Raw genomic sequence first — 20,519 nt, 5'->3', positions numbered from 1 at the left:
AACGACGTAGCTATGATGGGTCCTATTGTGCAACCGGACATTGTCACAATTCTCCTAAGGTTCCGGGAACATCCATATGCTTTTTGCTTTGACATACAAAAAATGTATCCCCAAGTCTTACTCCATCCCCCTCACAGAGACTATCATCGCATTTTATGGCGATCCAATCCATCAGAGCCAATTAGTCATTACAGAGCCAGAGGTGTTTGCTTCGGTGTAACAACCTCTCCCTATCTAGCCACCCGAGTGCTCATAGATTTAGCAGAAAAGTAACAAGTCCAATTCCCACTTGCCGCAAAAGCCCTCAAGCAGAATTTTTATGTAGACGATTGTCTCATTTCCTTTCCATCCATTCCGAAAGCTAAAGAATGTCGGCTACAATTGACGGAGTTGCTTGCTTCGGCAGGTATGACCCTTGCCAAATGGTGTGTCAATGACCCACAGATAACTGATCATTCCGACCAAAGAGAGAGTTGCGACATATTCCCAGAAAAATCCAAGGCGTTAGGCATGATTTGGCTTCCACAAGATGACCAGTTCACGTTCAAGCTCACAAAAGATTTTTCAAAAGCAAACACGAAAAGAGAGGTACTTGCCGCCATTACGCCCCTTTACGATCCCCTAGGGCAGATATCCCCAGTCATTGTGGTAGGAAAGTTGATCCTACAGGAGATCTGAAAGGCACAAATTCCTTGTGACGAACACCTGCCTTCTGATATTATTACCAAATGGCAACAGTTTGCCGAAGGCCTATCCTCCATTCACTCCATTCATGTTCCACGCTCAGTTTCCGAATTTAAATCCCCAAAATCCAGAGAGTTGCATGTTTTCTGTGACAGCAGCTCCTTTGCATATGGCGCAGTGGCCTATGTAGTCACTGAGAATGAGACAGGTGAGCGTAAGGCTCAGTTATTAATGGCCAAGTCACGTATTGCTCCCACTAAGTCAATAACCATACCCAAATTAGAATTATGCGCCACAGTTCTAGGTGCCAGACTGATCAAGAAAATTCAAGAGTCCCTCTCATTCAATGAGTGTTTTTCATGGACAGATTCGACGATTGTCTTAGGACAAATCAGGTCAAAGCGCGTCAAGTTTAATGTATTTACCGCCCACAGAATTTCTGAGATCCATAAGCTAACAGATTCGTCCAAATGGCAGCGTGTACCGGGAGGTTCAAATCCTGCGGATATTGTTTCGCGAGGTTTGTTGCCCACAGAGTTGAAAAGTTCACAATTATGGTGGACGGGCCCTAAATTTCTGTTAGGTAAGGCCGAAGATTGGCCTGAAGACCCTTATGGTGTCATGTTCATTGCCTCCAATATTGCCAATGAGAGTCAAGTCCTACCTCCACATCCATTAGAAACAATCCTCAATAAATCCAACAGCTATGTTAAGGTAAAAAATATCTTAGCATATGTCCTCAGATTCCTAACCAAGTCCACGAGGCGTGTTAAAGGTCCTCTCACTCCCACAGAAATCCATGCCTCAGAGCACAAGTTAATATCTTTTGCACAGTCTCAACACCTGTCCGAAGTGAGATCAGCCATTGCTGATGGTTCTATGTGGACGGGGAGGAAATTCAACAATGTTCGTCATCTAACACCATTCATTGACGAACAGGGAATCATCAGAGTGGGAGGAAGACTTGCTAAGTCTCTGCAGGACTACGACGTTAGACATCCTATGCTGCTACCCAAGTGTCGACTTTCAACCCTCATTACCATGCAAGCACACAAGGACAACATGCACGCCGGGCCACAGTTACTCCTAGCAACTCTACGCCAGAGATATTGGCCATTAGGAGGAAGAAATCTTACCCGTCGTGTTACCAGATCATGTGTCGTGTGTTGGAAGAAGAGACCCCTCATGCTAGAACGAAGAATGGGTGATCTTCCTCAAGGCAGGATAGAGCATGTCGTACCTTTCAAAGTATGTGGTGTAGACCTATGCGGACCAGTGCTCACTCGACCAAGCTTCAAAAGAGGAGGTGTATCGTACAAAACGTACATATGTGTCTTCGTGTGTTTCACCACGAAAGCGGTACATCTCGAAGTCGTCGGCAGCCTTACCACAGACAGTTTTATCGCAGCCTTGAGAAGATTCGTTGCCCGCCGCTCCGCCCCTAGTGACATCTTCAGCGATAATGCCACCAATTTTAAGGGAACCTACAAGCGAGCCATTCAGAGACTTTCTAAGTTACCAGTTGAGGTACTTTCGACCTCAGAATCGGTCCCCCAGCATGTTAACGCCAAAATCGCATATAGCATTTTGAGCGACCCAGAAGATCACACACACACGCAGTTGTCGCATTAGAAGTGGAGAAGAGAAAAAAAAGTTGTTTTACAGCTGATCACTTTTTCCCTCTCTTCTTCACCACAGGGGGAGAAGCTTCACTTCTCTGTGAACCGCAGCCAGTGCAACATTTAAAATAAAAATAGTAAAATAAAAGTCAATTTTTTTTGTCTTTTAACAAAATCTTTTCTTCGCTTCAAACTGTCTTTCTCAAGACAAACCCTTTCCAAGATCAGTGAAAAGTTTTATCAGTGGTGGGTGATAATTTCCCAGCCAGTGCGTGACAATTTTTTGCCAGTCTGCGAAGGAAGACGCCATCGAAGGAAAATTGTTTTTGGACCTCCTTCGCCGCATATTAGGCTCTGTATTTAACCAATTTCTCCACGTCTCTGCCACCAGGTAAAGCCAATTTCACCCCCAATTCCAAACTTCTTAAGTTCTACTTGGAACGAGCTCTTCACTTTGCAAGAAATAATTTAATTGATGCCAAACACAAATATAAAACCGATTACGATAAACTGACAGCAACAAAAAATTTTAGAGTTGATGACCTTGTGTTAATAAAAAATAACGCACACAAAGTCGGAGAATGTTCTAAATTAGCACCCAAATGGCTAGGACCTTTTCGTATTATTAAGATTATTCCTCCTGTAAATTACATTATAAAGCAAAACAACAAAAATAAAACTTATCATGTAAACAATTTGAAAAAATACCATCCGACCTAATTATCTCCAATATTTTCAGAATACTTTACTCCTTACTGGTAGATATACCACTATCTGAGGAACTTACTACTACTGATTATGTGAACATCATGCATGTGAATCACTCTTTGGTGACGGAAAAAATTGGACCCCTGAAAGTAGTAACATCCGAATTTAATTTAATCACAAAAATTGACTTAAATACTATTGTTGAACAATCAAACAATTTGGAAAATTATATCAAAAAATTAGATACAGTTTGCTCAAAATTAGTTGAACTTTCTGAACAAGATTTCTGTGGAATGATTGTCGATCAATTTACGTACATTTTCAATGAAATAACTACAAAGAACTTAATTTTTCGTACAATGAAACCAAATAAGTACAAGAGAGGATTATTCGATGGAATTGGATCAATTTCAAAATGGCTTATCGGTACTATGGACGCAAAAGACGCCGAATATTTAAACAAAGAAATTAATTCGATAACTAATTTAACATATTCAAATAGAAAACTGATTAATCAACAAACAGCTATTATCCAAAAATCCCTCATTGAGATAAGTAAACATGATAACCAAATAACGGATCGGATTTCACAGATACAAAATGTAACCAATTCACTTATTAACAAAATAGAATCTTTGGCCGCACTTAATTATTTGGTGATAAATGAAACAAAACTTAATCCCTTGAGAAATAACTTTTTGGAATTGTCACAATTTTCTAGTTTAATTTTGTTTGAATTTCAACACATGTTAGATTTCTACAACGATGTTATTTTGCACGTGCGTGATTCTAAATTACACCCCATGGTATTAAGTCCCAATGAACTTTTAAAAGAATTAATGGAATTACGAGATTTTTTTCCAAAAACTGCAACAACAATATTCTCACTAAATCCAGAGAATATTGTAAGAACATATGAACACATTAAATTACACGCTTATCTTATCGAATACAAAATAATTTTTAAAATCACCGTGCCTCTGACAAACTCTGATCATTTCATTTTACACAAATTAACACCAGTACCATACTTAATCCAGGATAACTTCTATAATACCGTGGAAATCGAACATGAATATCTAGCGATTTCTGAACTAAAATACTTACTTCTGAAGAAAAACGGTCTTTTAGATTGTGATTGATATATTGTGCAGTCTAAAAATAGTTGCGAATTAAGCCTTTTCCTTAATAATCAAAATGCTAAATGTTCATTCAAAAGCATTGAAGTATCTTCAGACCTTTGGATACCTCTTCATACAAAAAATAATTGGATTTTTGTTTGCCCGAAACCGATACCTTTATTTATCAATTGCGATAATTTTACTAATCAGATGACTTTTGAAAAATTCGGCTTGCTTCAATTTATGTTAAATAATACTGATTCATGCAAAATTACAACAAACAATATTATATTGTATAAATATCAATCTATATCAAAAGATGTTGAAATCAAATTTTCACAACCAATAACAATTACTAAAAATATTGAAAAATGGGAACAAATAAAGAATATGTTTAACGAAAAATCTTATAAGACAGACACAAATTTAACATTACTTAAAAACTCAATTGACAAACTAAACTTTAATGAAGTGGAAGAAGAATTACAGAAAATTAACACTGGTAATAAAAAGGATAATTATTTCAACGTGCGCGACTATGATGGAATATACTATGATGGAATAATGGTAATGATGGATATACAATAACTTATTCATTACTAGCAGTGTTTATGTTCTCTATAATAATATACTTTATACGAAATAAATATTTTAAGAAAAATACTAAGGATAATAGAGAGGACGAACATCAAGTCCCGGTCAACCAACCCATTTATAACTAATTGATAAAATGAATGTATGTATGAGTTATTTACATAAACTTATTTAAGTAAAAAAAAAAAAATTATATTAAGTCTAAAATAGTAAATAATCCTAAGATATATTGACAAAAATTACTGAATACAGATATAATTGTCATTTTTTTTTTCAATCAATAATAATCAAAATCATTGTAAGTATACTTAAATATATACATATATATAAACAAAACCAAAGTCAAAAAAAATTTATATATTCAATATACAAACAATTAAAATGTAAAAAAATGATCATAGACACACGATACTTTTTCGTCTTTCCAAAGTATGATCTTAATCCATTTTAGTCACATATCTAATAAATATATCAACAAAGAAAAATATAAAACAAAACCAAAATAAAAATTTTTATCCACACTTCCTCCAGAAGCAATAAAAATTATTATTTTTTTTCTTTCCAAGGGGGGAGAAGTGTAGTGACTAAACTATTTGAGGCACCCTGTATGGTGCATGCAACGTGAGCTTATCACACGCGAGGGCTGAAAGACGCGTAGTCAGCACTCCGCGTGTGAGAAGCTCGCGAAAATATCCATCGGTCAATCAGTGTGTCTTTGATCATCCAGTTATGAAGTGCGAATAAATAGTGCTAATCAAAAAGTAAAAAGTGTATTTTTGAGTGTTGCCGTGTTTCATCGAAGGGACTCCATACAAAACCATCCACACCACGACAAGAACTATTCATTGAGCCCGATCACAAGTAGATTTTGATTCTCCAATAGTGTCTTGGATGAAAGGTAAATGGAACTCCATTTGCACAAAAAGTCGTTGAAGTTCGAAGAATTCAAATTCAATTTCGAATTTTCATACTAAATTTTCGAACAAGTTGGGGAAATTTTATCAAATATCACACTAAAAAGCTGGCAAAAGAGTTACTCAGTGATTATGGGGTGATTGCATAATGGGACAAGAACAGTAAACGTCGTTGTTCTGTTTTTTTCCTCACATTTTGACACTTGAGCACTTCGGAATTCGAACAGGATGTATCTCAGCCACCTTGCGGAATTATCAAGAAGTAAGAAAGTCCCTTTTTGGGAACTTCAAATAGATTTTCGAATTTTTCAAGATCTACTTCTGTACGGAAAGATTCCCGATATAGAAAATGAATGAGTGTAAAGGTTTTTATATTAATAAAAAGGGGTGGCAAAGCGTCCGAGGCTTTGCGAGCTGCTCGAACTCCCGAGAAAGAGCTCTGCCTTATATACCTTTTCGCAAGCATTCTGATGTATAGAAAATTATTGTCGAATTAAATTTGACTATAAATCACCACAAAACCATCTTGAAGTTGAAAATTGTTCAAGAAGAAGGCTTCACAAAATCATTAATCTTTTAATTAATTAATTGAACAAATCGGGTGAAAATTAAGCTTCAACCTTGAATAATTCAAGATGGCGATTTTTCCGGTGATAGGTGTCTAAGGACGAAATGTTCAGCTGGACTACCTCCATAACATATCCAAAATTAGAAAAGCCTCATTTTTTGCCTATTTTTGGGGGATAGGGAACGCATGAAGGGGGAGGGGGTAAAAACAAAAAAATTACGTTCGAGGTAATGTCATTTGAGGTGGGGTCACCGAAGACCGGAAGTTGATATCTCTTACCGTTGATTTTTTATATGGGTCAGAAGACTGAAAATTGCGAAAAACAGTTTTTTTTTAATAGGACTATTACCGTTACTTTCCCGATCCATCACCGATTGTGTTTGATGCAGTCGGGTTCAGAATTAAAAGATCTTTCAAAAATGTCCAAATTTGTCCAAATCCGTTGAAAATTAGGCCCTCTAGGGTAGTTGACCTTTGACCTTGAATAATTCAAGATGGCGATTTTTCCGGTGATAGGTGTCTAAGGACGAAATGTTCAGCTGGACTACCTCCATAACATATCCAAAAATGAAGGAAATCGTCAGGGCCAATTTTTTTTAAAATTAGAAAAACCTCATTTTTTGCCTATTTTTGGGGGATAGGGAAGGCATGAAGGGGGAGGAGGTAAAAACAAAAAAATTACGTTCGAGGTAATGTCATTTGAGGAGGGATCACCGAAGACCGGAAGTTGATATCTCTTACCGTTGATTTTTTATATGGGTCAAAAGACTGAAAATTGCGAAAAACTGTTTTTTTTTAAATAGGACTATTACCGTTACTTTCCCGATCCATCACCGATTGCGACTGATGCAGTCGGGTTCAGAATTAAAAGATCTTTCAAAAATGTCCAAATTTGTCCAAATCCGTTGAAAATTAGGCCCTCCAGGCTGGTTTACCTTTGACCTTGAATAATTCAAGATGGCGATTTTTCCGGTGATAGGTGTCTAAGGACGAAATGTTCAGCTGGACTACCTCCATAACATATCCAAAAATGAAGGAAATCGTCAGGGCCAATTTTTTTTAAAATTAGAAAAACCTCATTTTTTGCCTATTTTTGGGGGATAGGGAAGGCATGAAGGGGGAGGAGGTAAAAACAAAAAAATTACGTTCGAGGTAATGTCATTTGAGGAGGGATCACCGAAGACCGGAAGTTGATATCTCTTACCGTTGATTTTTTATATGGGTCAGAAGACTGAAAATTGCGAAAAACAGTTTTTTTTTAATAGGACTATTACCGTTACTTTCCCGATCCATCACAGATTGTGACCGATGCAGTCGGGTTCAGAATTAAAAGATCTTTCAAAAATGTCCAAATTTGTCCAAATCCGTTGAAAATTAGGCCCTCCAGGCTGGTTTACCTTTGACCTTGAATAATTCAAGATGGCGATTTTTCCGGTGATAGGTGTCTAAGGACGAAATGTTCAGCTGGACTACCTCCATAACATATCCAAAAATGAAGGAAATCGTCAGGGCCAATCTTTTTTTTAAAATTAGTAAAACCTCTTTTTTTGCCTATTTTTGGGGGATAGGGAGCGTATGAAGGGGGAGGGGGTGAAAACAAAAAAAATTACGTTCGAGATAATGTCATTTGAGCAGGGGTCACCGAAGACCGGAAGTTGATATCTCTTACCGTTGATTTTTTAAATGGGTCAAAAGACTGAAGATTGCGAAAAACTATTTTTTTTTTAAATAAGACTATTACCGTTACTTTCCCGATCCATCACCAGTTGTGACCGATGCAGTCGGGTTCAGAATTAAAAGATCTTTCAAAAATGTCCAAATTTGTCCAAATCCGTTGAAAATTAGGCCCTCTAGGGTAGTTGACCTTTGACCTTGAATAATTCAAGATGGCGATTTTTCCGGTGATAGGTGTCTAAGGACGAAATGTTCAGCTGGACTACCTCCATAACATATCCAAAAATGAAGGAAATCGTCAGGGCCAATTATTTTTAAAATTGGAAAAACCTCATTTTTGCCTATTTTTGGGGGATAGGGAGCGCATGAAGGGGGAGGGGGTAAAACCAAAGAGATTACTTTTAAGATGATGTCATTTGAGGAGGGGTCACCGAAGACCGGAAGTTGATATCTTTTACCGTTTAAATTTTATATGGGTCAAAAGACTGAAAATTGCGAAAAGCAGTATTTTTTAAAATAGGACTATTACCGTTACTTTCCCGATCCATCACCGGTTGTGACCGATGTAGTCGGGTTCAGAATTGAAAGATCTTTCGAAAATGTTTAATTTTGTCCAAATCCGTTGAAAATTAGGCCCTCTAGGGTAGTTGACCTTTGACCTTGAATAATTCAAGATGGCGATTTTTCCGGTGATAGGTGTCTAAGGACGAAATGTTCAGCTGGACTACCTCCATAACATATCCAAAAATGAAGGAAATCGTCAGGGCCAATTTTTTTTTTAAATTAGTAAAACCTCTTTTTTTGCCTATTTTTGGGGGATAGGGAGCGTATGAAGGGGTAGGGGGTAATTTGGGTAAGTTAGTTCGATAGAATGTATTGACATTGTGGGGGGTCACCGAAGACCAGAAGTCAATATCTCTTACCGTTTAGCAGCTAGAATTTTGCAAAGTTGAAAAAAAAGTCGATTGTGAAAACTGCTCTCTCTTGGAGTTCGAGCAGTTAAAAATATTGGAAATTAATCGAAAAGTAAATCTTTTGATTTCTCCCATACATTTGCATTGTATATATGCATTTCCCCTAAATATGCACTCAGAGTTTGAAGTTTGATCCATCCTTTGCAAGGAAACAAATTTGGATCAATTTGATCCTTTTATTTTTATTAGTAGGTGGGGTTACATTGTTATATGATTTTTTCACATATTAGGTGAGATTCTTAACAATCTCACCTACTATAATCCTAACAAAATTTCATGTCGTCCGATCGACCTCAAACTTGGCCAAAATGTGTTTCAGCACTTCCTGATCACGAATATATATGTGCCTATTTTACGTTCCCGGCCGGCCGGCCGGCAGGCCGCTTTTTGGAGCTTAATAGCTCCTAAACTAAAAAAGATATCGACTTGCGGTTTTCGGCAAAGGTTATATGTCGGGTGAAAATTGCAACTTGGTGCATTGACCCCCCACCCTCCACCCCTCCTTCCGACAATTTGAAGACCCCCCTTTTTTTGTTTTCTCAATAGCTCCGCCCCTATGGCATCGAGCGGGCTTAAATTTTAGTATGTTATAGCTGGGCCTTAGAGTTTTCCATCAATACCAAACTTAAGGTCCCCCGACCCCCCTGACCCGAGCTATAAGGGTCCAAAAAAATTTCTTAAAATGGCCATAACTCCGGTTCTAATTGTCAGAATTTAAAAAGTGAGGGCTTTTTGGAAAGCTCTCGTGAAATTCCATCTTCCCTTCTAACATCGCAAGTTCATAAAACCACCGCTAGGGGCGCTATTATTAAAAAGAAAATTTTTAAATCTTAAAAGTTAAATAACTCAAAAATTCCATTGTGCATCGGGCTGAAATTTTAGTATGTTGTAGCCGTTGATTATACCTATCAAACAAAAAAGCCTTAAGTCGATCCATAACCCTTGACCCGAGCTATAAGGGGTCAAAGTTCGAACATTGACCGGCCTCTATCTCCGGTTCTAACTAACATAGCGACCTAAATTTTACCTTTCTGGTTTCGTCTCGATGAGCACTTTCAGATGGAAGTTCAAAAAGTCACCACAGGTGGCGCTGTGATAGCGTCAAAATTCATCGAAATTCAAAGTAATTTTTCTCAAAAACGGCATTGTGCAAGTTAATGAAATTTTAGTATGTTGTAGTCCAGTCTGGGACGTTTCCAAAATGGTGCGTAAGTGCGCTGTGGTTAAAATAGAACCGGAGATATGAGGGGTCAAACTTCACGAAATTCAAAAAATCATATCTCCGGTTCTATGTGACCGATTTTAACGATTGAGGGCTTACACGAAAGATCTCACCAAATACTACAACTTTCTAAAATATTTGAACTTCGTGGGACCAACACCAGGGGCGCCACAGTCAAAAAACCAATTTCAATATTACATAACCTCAATTATCTCGACTGTCGCTGAACCGATTTTGATGATTACTTCGACATAATTGTAGAGCACATTCGTCTCTACATCTCGTCCATACATCATTTTCCACTCAGACTACGCTATCACTGCGATTTTGCCGTTTAAGTGTGAAAAAATTGATTTTTCCCATAATAACGCTTTGAAATCACTCAGATGCCAATTTGACTGCCTCTACTCCACCAAGACACTTAAAATAGGGTTTTGAATGGAAAGTCCCACAAAAGACAACAATTCTTTGATATAGTTGAAGTTCAACAAATAACTACTTGGGGCACTCTGGATGAAAAAACGAGTTAAGAAACAAAAAACCTCGCTTATCTTGACTTCTGAGTAATCGATGAGATCATGTTCTATGGGAAAATTATAGAGAACATTCTGGTCTACATTTCACCCATATAACACTTTTCTGTCAGTTCATCCAAATCCTTGATATTTTGGTTTAAATACAAAATTTGTATAATTTCACGAATTTGATTCAAGATAACTGAATGGCGTCTCCCAACTTCAGCTCTAAATCGAACTTGCATGCACTCCGAGTTAGCTCACGTTAAGAATCTCACCTACATAAGCCGGTTAGGATTATCTGTCCCTGTCTAAACGAAGCTCTTCTTTACAAATATTTTATTTAGATCCTCAATTATTTCTTCTATAAAAACATGTAGAGCTGTTTTCGTAAAATATTATGCACATATGCAGCCGTATGGCTGAAAATTCTCAATATATACAACCGCATAACTGTTTTCTTCTTTTTCGTTTTCTTCTTCAAATATTGCAATTCTTTCTGCCTCCCCAAAGTATGAAATTAGACGTATGGTTGTATAATGAGAAAAACAGCCGCAGGATTGTATATCTTGAGAATTTTCAGTCATGAGGTTGTATATGTGGAAAATTTTTACAAAAACAGCTCTACGTGGTTGTATACTTACTACTTATATCAAATGTGAATTTATTTGATTTACAAAAGAAAGTATTTCGGTTATCAATTGTGCAGTTATTTGTGTCAAATTAATTAATTGTCGGAGGTAATTATCCGATTAGTATTTCTGGAGACTTTGATTAAGTGAGAAGTCAAATTGAAAGTGAAAGTGAAAAAAGCTCAGCAAGTAAAATTATTTCTCGATATGTCGAATATTAACTGTTCGTTTTTGGAAGAAGATATCACAGACGCAGATCTGGTATTATCACAAAAAAATTGATTTCCTTAAACGCAACAATGGAGTAATAGGTCCAAGTGCCGTAAAATACCAAGAAGTAATTCTAGTAAACGTGGTTGCTAGTGCCATGAATCCCCTCAGCCCGATTTTAGAATCACCGGAAAAAAGTGCGCTAAGGGAATTATTTTTTGAATGGCAATTGAGTGATAACACAATTATGAGATTACTTGGGATTATGACAATGAACGTTCTACTCCAAATGAACTCCCGCGATGTAGAACGCCTGTTTAGCAAAGACGAGGAATTTGCCGATTCTGTGCACTTCCGATATCACCATGAGAAGTGGAGACTGTCCCAAGGGGTAAGAAATCTAAGTTTATCTAACTAATCTTAGTTTATCATTGGCTTCAAATTTTTGCATAAATTTATTTATATATGTAAGAGGTAGTGTAACGTATGAGAGTAGAGTGTGGTACTAATGTGAGTGAGAGACTAGATTAGAAAGGAAGAAGAAGAAGAATAAGGAAAAAAGGAGTTAGTTAAGCAGTGAACGCGAACAAATGAACATCTAAACGTGGTAAATGAATACGAACGAGATATCTTATAAATCTTATAAGGGGGCTCAACCAGCCAAAGTGCGTGAAAAGAAACAAATGCGAAAAAACTAATATTTAGTGATACGTGGACAATAAACATTTCGAGAAAAGTGCGAAACTAAGCTATAACACGAAACGCGGACGAGAACGAGACACGAGGTCACGACGAAAAAGAGACACGAGACAAAAAGATGCTATTCTTATAAATGGAAAGCGACTTGAAAAAATTTAAAAAAGATTTATTGAAGAAACTGTGTGATAAACAGAGATGGCAAAGCGTCCCAGCTTTGCGAAGCGCTCGAACTCACGAGAAAGTCCTCTTCGTTAGCATATTTTTTGTACGCACATAGAGTTACTGAAGATTTAATCGTGTTTATAGACAATGAGAAAGCCATTAAGAAATTATTTAACCCATTCCTTACCATGGTATTATACATCATACGCAAACTGAGTGATTTTAGATGATTTATTCTTGAGTAATTGTTATCTGAATTGCTGTAGGGAATGAATTTTTAGCTACTTTAGTCCTTCAATTAATTGGAAATACATTTTGTTTTCCTTTTCTCGCTTTGTGGAAAGTCATGCAAAATTTTTGCACAAAATGGCGGATGAAAAATTTGGCATCCCGTCGAATTTGTTCAAATTGGCCTTCAGTCTCCTTCATAATTTGAATTCCGGTTGCCAATTTGTGTTCTTGAATAGTTACTCTATCCAAATCAATGGAGTTTGCAAAGAACTAATGTAAAGAATTTAAATTCAGTGACCGTTAAGACGTGTCTTTGACAGTGGCTTCCCGCGCCCCCATAATAGATAAAAATTCTTTCTTTTTAAAAAAATCCAGCAAAAGTTATATCTCGTGAGTTTGAGCCTTTTGAATCGCTGGACCGGTTGACATTTATTGTCAGCCACAAATTATCTCAACTACCAACAAATACCTATAAATATAGAAAACTGAAAACCCATTTTTTAAAAAATATCTTCGAAAAGAGATTTTTATTATAGGGGATGTAAAATTGTACAAAAATCGGTACTTAACCGGTTCATTACCGATGAAGACCGATGCAGACGGGTTCGACATTGCAGTACCTTTCCAGAAAATCCAAATTTAACCAAATCGGTTAACCAATGGGCCTCCAAAAGTAGTTGAACTTTGACCTTCAATAATTCAAAATGGCGAATTTTCCGGTCATAAGTATATTTGAGCGAAATGTTCACCTAGACTAGCTCTAAAACATATCCAAAAATCATTGAAAAAGCTTGGGCCAATTTTGAGAAAAACCGAAAAACATTTTTCTTAGGGAATATTATTAGAAATGGGATGTAAAATTATTCTAAAATCGATTATTAACCGGTTCATTACCGATGAAGACCGATGCAGACGGGTTCGAAATTACAATATCTTTCCAAAAAACCCAAATTTATCCAAATCGATTATATAATCGGTTAACCAATGGGCCCCCCAAACTGATTGAACTTTGACCTTCAATAATTCAAAATGGCGAATTTTCCGGTTATAAGTATGTTTGGGCGAATTGTTCAACTGGACTAGCTCTAAAACATATCTGAAAATCATTGAAAAAGCTTGGGCCAATTTTTTGCAAAATTGGAAAAACTTTGTTTTTCGGGAATGTTAATAATATGGGATGTAAAATTATTCAAAAATCGATACTTAACCGGTTCATTACCGATTATGACCGATACAGTCGGGTTCAAAATTTCAATATCTTTCCAAAAAATCCAAATTTAACCAAATCGGTTGAAAAACGGATCCTTCAAAGTGATTGAACTTTGACCTTCAATAATTCAAAATGGCGAATTTTCCGGTCATAGATATGTTTGGACGAAATGTTCGCCAGGACTAGCTCTAAGACATATCCAAAAATCATTGAAAAAGCTTGGGCCAATTTTTTGTAAAACTGGAAAAACCTCATTTTCGACCTATTTTCGAGGGATAGGGAACGTATGAAAGGGGAGGGGGAAAAATAAAGAGTTTGGGCACGAGATAATGTCATTTGAGGAAAGGTCACCGAAGACCGGAAGTCGATATCTCTTACCGTTTAAGCTCCAGAACAGTGCAAAGTTGAAAAAAAGTCGATTATATAACTGCTCTCTCTTTGAGTTCGAGCAGTAAAATGCAGCATTTTTATATCGCAGCAATTTTCTCTCAGTGTATTCTTTTTGAGCCTCACTCAGCATTTCACACACAATAAAATACAAATAAAACTCTGTGCATCAACTCACCCGCAGCAACTTGTTCTGCACACGCTGTAGCTGGAATATTCTATAAAGAGAACTGTGAAATGGCCTCTCTCTCACTCTCATTCACACTCACATGGCCGACCATTCACACAAATGCATTCAATTAGGTGAGATTCTTAACAATCTCACCTACTATAATCCTAACAAAGTTTCATGTCCTCCGATCGCGCTCAAACTTGGCCAAAATGTGTTTCGCCACTTCCTGAGTGGCAATTCACGAAATACCCAGACAAAATTTACTGGTCGTCGAATATAGCGAAGACACATTTTGTGTGGCGAAGTCATATAAACGCAATTGAGTTGAATTGTCAGTGCAAAATATTAAAAGAAGAAAAAGAAGATATTTGTGCAAGTTGCAAGAAGATTTGTTATGGAGACATGGCTTTTGAGGGCCTCGTGAATTTGCTGATGCGTGAAGCAATCATAAATGAGGAGGACAATGCTACACGAGAGCATAACACCAATAGAGATACGATCAGGCGGAGGCAATTAGCTCTTGATCTCCCAAATCGTCGGTCAGTATCACATTAGGTATATTGTAACAAAATACCAAAATATTCTTCTTTCTTTTTCTTCTTTCTCTCTACAGTGCAGTCTCTCTTCCTGAGCACGGAGCTCTTAATTGCAACAAGAACAGTAGTTTTTAGGATGATCTTCCTCTTTTCGGCAGCTATGAATCTCCACTCGCTGTCAACATTGGTAGTCTTAGGGATGCTCTTTTTTGGTAAATTCCCTCTTGTTCTTAAGAATCTCTGCTGGATGGTCCGTTTCACTACTTTGCACTCTGCCTGATCCAGTTTGCCTGCATGATACAATCAATCCGGAAATCGTTAGGGAATCCCATCCTCGTCACAACACAATTCACTTAACTGAAATATTACCAAAATTAAAAGCTTGACTAAAGTTGACGTTCCAAAGGCGCCAATTGCTGCATTTTCTCATTCTGTCTTTAATCGCCGGAAACTAGGCAAAAAAGCAAGGCAGGGTAAATTTGTATTGTATTGCATTATATTTTAATATCAACATGTGCCTTTACATTAGCTCCCCCCATACTAAACGTCCGCCGTCGTCTCAGCTCTCAGCGTTGATGACCAGCCTCCAAAGCCAAACGGCGGAAAGGCTTCTTCTCAGGCTGTACAATCTTTTGTCGTTTTAAACGATCTATTCTGTGCAGTTTGATAAACGGTACTCACCGGGATTTATGGGAAGGGGGGAAACTACCATATAAGACACATGGGAGATTCTACAACGTGGCTAGGGGGCTAGCACGTGTTATTGCCGAGTTAATTCTAATTTAAGGTTAGTAAAAAGGAGAGCGAAATTTATAATAAAAAAGTAAAATGGAATTGTGCGCGTATTTAAAATTAAATTTTATGGATTGTTACAATACTTAGGGATTTCAAGCGTTCGAAGAAGGTTTTCAAATAGCAATATAAATTGATTATTTGAATGAAGTTTGTTAAAAATTGAATGAATTTTATTGATTCATGTAATATAAAAAGTAAAAAGCACAAAAAGCATAAAAACAGTGTTTCCATTAACATTAATAACTGCCATTGAAAATATTACAACTATACTTTCCGAACCAAAGCTGTTCAAAATATAGCTTTAAATTCCCTTTAAATCTTTTTTCAAGGTCAATATTACAAGCTTAAAAACTTTTTGAGATTTTTAAGTATGTCACACATATTTTCAAAGAATTATAAAATAAATATAGTCATTATTATAATTAAACAAATATTTTTTATAGATCATTGTCACCCTTTGACCAAATTTTAAATATGCTAAAAATAATATGTGATCCTTTATGTAACTATCTTTGCGCTCATTAATATTCAATCTTTCAATTGCCGGAACTTTCAAAATTCTAAAATTGTACATAAAAATATTTAACATATTTGTTTCTCAATTCACTATCGCGACAGAATTTCAACAAACTAAACTTTGATACCCAAATTTCCCTAAATATACTTTATATCAGAATGGTGGGAGTAAATATTTAGATTTAGGTTTAGAGCAATTTAAAACCTATTAAGTGATTTCATTCATATTGTTTTTGTGCCTGGGCTGTTAGATTTAAATAAAACAATACAAAGCTATGTATTTTTCTTATGATTTAGAATAAAAAAAAATCGTACCCTCCGGTCTCGAGCTGGCGGGTGAAATTGTCTGGGTACAACCAGAAATTCCAGCAGATACAAGACCCAAAACCTTGTACACCCTCCATTTTTGCGAGAAGATGCACCTTTTCACAGAATGGCGAAATTCACCTCACAGAAAACACACAGTATCCAGTCAAAATTTTGACTGGTTATTTCGTGAGTTGCCCCCCTGATCACGAATATATGGGGGGCTAAATTACGTTCCCGGCCGGCGGCTCTTTGGAGCTTAATAGCTCCTAAACTACAAGAGATATCGACTTGCGGTTTTCGGCAAAAGTTATATATCGTATCAAAATTGCAACTTGGTGCATTGACCCCCCACCCCCCACCCCTCCTTCCGCCATTTTGAAGACCACAATTTTTTTGTTTTCTTAATGGCTCCGCCGCTATGACATCGATCGGGCTCATATTTTAGTACGTTATAGCTGGGCCTTAGAGCTTTCGATCAATACCAAACTTAAGGTCCCCCGACCCTCCTGACCCGAGCTATTTAGTTGCAAAATAAAATTCTTAAAATGGCCATAACTCCTGTTCTAATTGTCAGAATTTAAAAAGTGAAGGACCTTCGGAAAGCTCTCATGAAATGCTATTTCCCCTTCTAACATTACAAGTTTATAAAACCACCGCTAGGGGCGCTATTTTTAAAAGGAAGATTTTTTAATTTTCAAAGTTAAATAACTCAAAAATTCCTTTATGCATAGGACTGAAATTTTAGTATGTTGTAACCCTTGATTATACCTACCAAACAAAAAAATACTTAAGTCGATCCATAACCCCTGACCTGAGCTATAAGTGGTCAAAGTTCGAATATTGACCGGCCTCTATCTCCGGTTCTAATTAACATATCGACCTAAATTTTGGCTTTTTGGTTTGTCTCGATGAAAACTTTCAGATGGAAATTCAAAAATTGACCACAGGTGGTGCTGCGATAGGGCCAAAATTTATCGAATTTCAAACTCATTATTCTCAAAAATTCCTTTGTACAAGTTAATCAAATTTTAGAGTGTTGTAGTCCAGTCCGGGACGTTTCCAAAATGGTGCGAAAGTGCGCTGTGGTTTCAATAGAACCGGAGATATGAGGGGTCAAACTTCACGAAATTCAAAAAATCATATCTCCGGTTCTATATGACCGATTTTAACGATTGAGGGCTTAAACGAAAGATCTCACCAAATTCTACAGCTTTCTAGAACATTTGAGCTTCGTGGGATCAACACCAGGGGCGCCACAGTCGAAAAACAATTTCAGTATCACATAACCTCAATTATCTCGACACGTACTTAACCGATTTTGATGATTAATTCAACATAATTGTAGAAAACATTTGTCTCTATATTTGGTCTGTACATCATTTTCCGCTCAGACTACGCTATCACTCCTATTTTGCCGTTTAAGTGTGAAAAAAAAATTATTTTTCCCATAACGCTTTGAAATCACTCGGATGCCAATTTGACTGCCTCTACTCCACCAAGACACTTAAAATAGGGTTTTAAAGGGACAGATAATCCTAACCGGCTTATGTAGGTGAGATTCTTAACGTGAGCTAACTCGGAGTGCATGCAAATTCGATTTAGAGCTGAAGTTGGGAGACGCCATTCAGTTATCTTGAATCAAATTCGTGAAATTATACAAATTTTGTATTTAAACCAAAATATTGTTACGTGGGTGTTTTGGGGATACCCAACCTTTGAAAACCACGTATTGTGACACCCTGGCAAGAACAGACCAGCAATTAAAAGAATGAGGGTTTCCCTGATGGACTTTTATTTTTAATCCCACCAATAACCACAAATAGATGATTCCCTCACTTCGCCGCGATGTTCTGTTCCTCTTCGCCGCTCCTCGTGGGTCTGTTGACGTTCTGGCTACTTGCAGACGGGGGGGGGGTGCGTTACACTCAAGTACCCCTCACACTAGTCTCCGATATGCTGGGAGCGACGGCTCGACCAGTTCCAGAGGCGGAGAGAAGACCGGTGTGAATCCCCTACCAGATGATGATGCAGCAGGCGAGAAGGAGATGGCTTTGTGGCAGGCGAAAAAGGGATCACCTGTACCACCGAAGGCAGCGCGAAAGAGATGGCAGGCGAGATCCTCACCATGAACCATCAACGGCCAAACTTCTTCTGGGGGACTTGGCAGGCGAGAAACTCACCATGAACCAAGAGCTCTACTGAGAGAGCTTCCTAGGACAGACAGAGATGTGTAGCAGGCGGGAGGGAGATCACCTGAACTACCCAGACGACACAAATCAAAATCTCCAACGATCAAAAACTCTTAGTGGGGAGAAATTCTTGTATTCAGCAGGCGGAGTGGGGTCACCTGCACCGAATACTTGCTTTGAAAAAGCTTCCCCAGAGCGATCTGACAATGGCATATACTGCGGAATCCTTATATTCGATTGTAAATGTTGCTCGCATGAAGTATAGCCTTAACTGTAAATTTGCATTCTCCACCACAAAGAGTGATTTAACTGGGATATCTCTGGGGGAAATATTCATTTGGCTAATCCTGCGTGTATCCCGTCATACCAATTAATAAATAAGACATTTCCCATTTATTTAGAAGATAAATTAAGTAAATTTGGGGCATTTAAAAATCATCATTCGCCACAATATCAAGGATTTGGATGAACTGGCACAAAAGTAATATATGGGTGATATGTAGACCAGAATGTTCTCTATAATTTTCCCATAGAACATGATCTCATCGATTACTCAGAAGTCAAGATAAGCGAGGTTTTTTGTTTCCTAACTCGTTTTTTCATCCAGATAGCCCCAAGTAGTCATTTGTTGAACTTCAACTATATCAAAGAATTGCTGTATTTTGTGAGACTTTCCATTTAAAACCATATTTTAAGTGTCTTGGTGGAGTAGAGGCAGTCAAATTGGCATCTTAGTGATTTCAAAGCGTTATTATGGGAAAAATCAATTTTTTCACAATTAAACGGCAAAATCGGAGTGATAGCGTAGTCTGAGCGGAAAATGATGTATGGCCGAAATGTAGAGACAAATGTCCTCTACAATTATGTCAAAGGAATCATCAAAATCTGTTCAGCGACAGTCGAGATAATTGAGGTTATGTGATATTGAAATTGGTTTTTCGACTGTGGCGCCCCTGGTGTTGGTCACACGAAGTTCAAATATTCTAGAAAGTTTTAGCATTTGGTGAGATCTTTCATTTAAGCCCTCAGTCATCAAAATCGGTCACATAGAACCGGAGATATGATTTTTTGAATTTCGTGAATTTTGACCCCTCATATCTTTGGTTCTGTTTTAACCACAGCGCACTTACGCACCATTTTGGAAACGTCCCAGACTGGACTACAACATACTAAAATTTCATTAACTTGCACAATGCCGTTTTTGATAAAAATTACTTTGAATTTCGATGAATTTTGACGCTATCACAGCGCCACCTGTGGTGACTTTTTGAACTTCCATCTGAAAGTGCTCATCGATACGAAACCAAAAAGGTAAAATTTAGGCCGCTATGTTAATTAGAACCGGAGATAGAGGCCGGTCAATGTTCGAACTTTGACCCCTTATAGCTCGAGTCAGGGGCTATGGATCGACTTAAGGTTTTTTTGTTTGATAGGTATAATCAACGGCTACAACATACTAAAATTTCAGCCCGATTGCATAAGGAATTTTTGAGTTATTTAACTTTTAAGATTTAAAAATTTTCTTTTTAATAATAGCGCCCCTAGCGGTGGTTTTATGAACTTGCGATGTTAGAAAGAGAAGTGGCATTTCATGAGAGCTCTCCAAAAAGCCCTCATTTTTTAAATTCTGACAACTAGAACAGGAGTTATGGCCATTTTAAGAATTTTTTTGGACCCTTATAGCTCGGGTCAGGGGGGTCGGGGGACCTTAAGTTTAGCATTGATGGAAAGCTCTAAGGCCCAGCTATAACATACTAAAATTTGAGCATGATCGATGCCATAGGGGCGGAGCTATTGAGAAAACAGAAAAAGGTGGTATTCAAAATGGGGTGTGGGGGGTCAATGGACCAAGTTGCAATTTTCAACCGATATTTTTAA

General features: G+C 37.4%; 1 protein-coding gene across 1 annotated transcript; it reads left to right on the top strand.

The window, feature by feature from the left end:
- Positions 1-368: 368 nt before the first annotated feature.
- Positions 369-18,581, top strand: LOC129808863 (uncharacterized). The gene is made up of 4 exons (XM_055858768.1): positions 369-406; positions 816-1,204; positions 1,268-2,211; positions 18,276-18,581. Exons 1-4 carry the CDS (start codon positions 369-371, stop codon positions 18,579-18,581), a joined length of 1,677 nt encoding a protein of 558 aa, XP_055714743.1.
- Positions 18,582-20,519: the final 1,938 nt, after the last annotated feature.

The sequence above is a fragment of the Phlebotomus papatasi genome, unplaced genomic scaffold (genome assembly GCF_024763615.1).
Source record: "Phlebotomus papatasi isolate M1 unplaced genomic scaffold, Ppap_2.1 HiC_scaffold_138, whole genome shotgun sequence".
NCBI classification, from domain to species: domain Eukaryota; kingdom Metazoa; phylum Arthropoda; class Insecta; order Diptera; family Psychodidae; genus Phlebotomus; species Phlebotomus papatasi.
This window is presented reverse-complemented; position numbering and strand designations above follow the sequence as displayed.

Excerpts from the sequence above, each read along its gene's own strand:
- LOC129808863 (XM_055858768.1), top strand. The coding sequence starts at position 369 with ATGTCGGCTACAATTGACGGAGTTGCTTGCTTCGGCAG. Across the intron at positions 1,205-1,267 it reads TGCGGATATTGTTTCGCGAG|GTAAGGCCGAAGATTGGCCT; the intron begins GTTTGTTGCCCA and ends AATTTCTGTTAG. Across the intron at positions 2,212-18,275 it reads TTTCTAAGTTACCAGTTGAG|ATGATTCCCTCACTTCGCCG; the intron begins GTACTTTCGACC and ends AACCACAAATAG.